Source organism: Arachis duranensis, chromosome 7 (genome assembly GCF_000817695.3).
Source record: "Arachis duranensis cultivar V14167 chromosome 7, aradu.V14167.gnm2.J7QH, whole genome shotgun sequence".
In the NCBI taxonomy this organism is placed as follows: Eukaryota; Viridiplantae; Streptophyta; class Magnoliopsida; order Fabales; family Fabaceae; genus Arachis; species Arachis duranensis.
In genome coordinates, this window is record NC_029778.3 from 7,385,228 (window position 1) to 7,387,276 (window position 2,049).

At 38.7% G+C, this 2,049-nt stretch overlaps 2 protein-coding genes across 2 annotated transcripts; one reads left to right on the forward strand and one right to left on the reverse strand.

The window, feature by feature from the left end:
* The first annotated feature begins 356 nt into the window (after nt 1-356).
* LOC107496881 (ethylene-responsive transcription factor 3) lies at nt 357-1,806 on the forward strand. The gene has a single exon (XM_016118204.3). The coding sequence runs from the start codon at nt 643-645 to the stop codon at nt 1,300-1,302; it is 660 nt and encodes a 219-aa protein (XP_015973690.1). The 5' UTR covers nt 357-642; the 3' UTR covers nt 1,303-1,806.
* LOC107496882 (ubiquitin carboxyl-terminal hydrolase 8) lies at nt 413-506 on the reverse strand (the record flags this gene model as incomplete). The annotated part of the gene is given in 1 exon segment (XM_016118205.1): nt 413-506. A coding segment is annotated over 1 exon segment (68 nt), but the record flags the coding sequence as incomplete, so codon positions are not given.
* Nucleotides 1,807-2,049: the final 243 nt, after the last annotated feature.

Sequence of the window (2,049 nt, forward strand, 5' to 3'; positions counted from 1 at the left end):
TTAGTTTTATTTAAACAAATAAATTCTCAAATTATAACACAAAAATATATATATATATATATCTTATTTTTATAAAATTTAAAAATTTCAACTTAATAAAATTTTTTAAAAATAAAAAATATCTGATACAATATTGTCCAAGAACTTATTTAAAAATATACTCTTTTCTTTATTATCACATTATTAAACCTATCTCCATTCCCAATTTCCATCAACCACCATGCTATACACATAAAATAAAGTAGCGAATTCCTCTCTTGTCCCTCATCATTCCATGTACTTATGTGAAAAGTAAGGACAAATTTGTCAATTCAAATCACTATAATCTATCGCAGCGAATTAGGCAACACCACATGGGAACACGAAAATAACAAAAAAGAAAAAAATTGTGAAAGAGAGAGATTGAGAGAGAGAGAGAGAGAGAGAGAGAGAGAGAGAAAAAGAGAGATGGAGAAGAAGCAAGATTAAGAAATTGCCCATTGAAGAAGGTGGTGGCTGGTGTTTTTGGGTCTCTCCTATTCCCAAAAAAGACTCAAACTTTAACCCTAATTTTTCTTCTCCTTCTTTTCTTCGTCTTTTCTTTCATCACCACCACCAACTTCATCATCGTCATCATTATCTTCATCTTCCCCATCATCATCGATGCGTCGAGGTAGAGATGCCGTCGCCGTCGCCGCCGCAGCCGTAGCAGCAGATCCGACGCATCCAAACGCCGATTCAAGAAACAACGTCGGAGAAACGCGGTTTCGCGGAGTGAGGAAGCGACCGTGGGGAAGATTCGCGGCGGAGATAAGGGATCCATGGAAGAAGGCGCGCGTGTGGCTTGGAACATTCGATTCCGCCGAGGACGCCGCCAGAGCATACGACGCTGCCGCCCGATCCTTCCGTGGACCAAAAGCAAAGACAAATTTTCCGTTCCCCAACGCCGAAATCGGAATCTCACACTCTCAGATTCCGATTCACGGTTACGATGATCCGGTTCACGGGTTCGGAAAGTACGAACCGGTTCAGGTGAACCGGCCAACGAGCAGCGGCATGAGCAGCACGGTTGAATCGTTCAGCGGACCTAGGGTTTCGTCAACGGCGGCGCTTCCAGCGGTTGATCGTCGCCGGAGGAAACCGGAGAAGCCGGTTGTAGTTCCGGTCGACGATTGCCACAGTGATTGCGATTCGTCATCAACCATCGACGACGAGGATTCGTTCCGGAAAACCCTAACTTTCGATCTAAACCTTCCGCCGCCGGAGGAAGACGACGTCGGTTTCACCGACGAGGAGATTCGCGCCACCGCCTTGTGCCTCTGATATGGGATGAGAGATTTGACAACGAGGTTCGGTTTCCGGTGCATAATCTCGTGTGGATTTTCTCTTAATTTTCTCGGGAAAATGGTTTCTGGGGAAATTGGGGCAAAATCATGTATTTTTAGTTTTCCCTTTTTAAAAAAAATTACAATTTTACTTTGTTGAGGTACTAAAAAATTGGGTAAAAACAAAAGGAAAAAAAGATTTCCACTTTGTTTAGATTAATTAATATTATTGATATATATTATGATGTTGTTAGAAATTGGCATAACCATGTGTGTTATGTATGAGGATAGATACAATGAAGAGATTGTTGTTAATGTTGCTGTATCTGTGTTAATGTTGTAACTTTGGATCCTTATGTGATAGAAGCATTGGACATGATCACTCTCTGGATCTACTTCTTAGAGATTAGAACTTACATTTTTTGTTAAGTTTTTTTCTTTTTTGTACAAAAGATTATGGCAATCAGATTAGAGAATAAAATTACATTCTGCTTATTTACAATTTTGCTTCGTTGAGATGAATTTTTTGTTTTATTTTTTTACATCTTTGAAATTTGAGTATTGTTGAGTTTCTATTGAATAGAAATAGAAATGTAATCTTCATTTAACTTGCTTGGGTTAATCTTAAGTTACAAGTTTTAGTACACTGATTGGTACTATTAGTTTTTTTTTTTTTGGTGACTATTGGTACTATTAGTTTGATTTTGGAGATTACCTCCTGTGTGTTTTAACTTTTAATCATAAT

Bases quoted from the DNA above. Each gene is read 5' to 3' on its own strand.
- LOC107496881 (XM_016118204.3), top strand. From the start codon at position 643: ATGCGTCGAGGTAGAGATGCCGTCGCCGTCGCCGCCGCAGCCGTAGCA.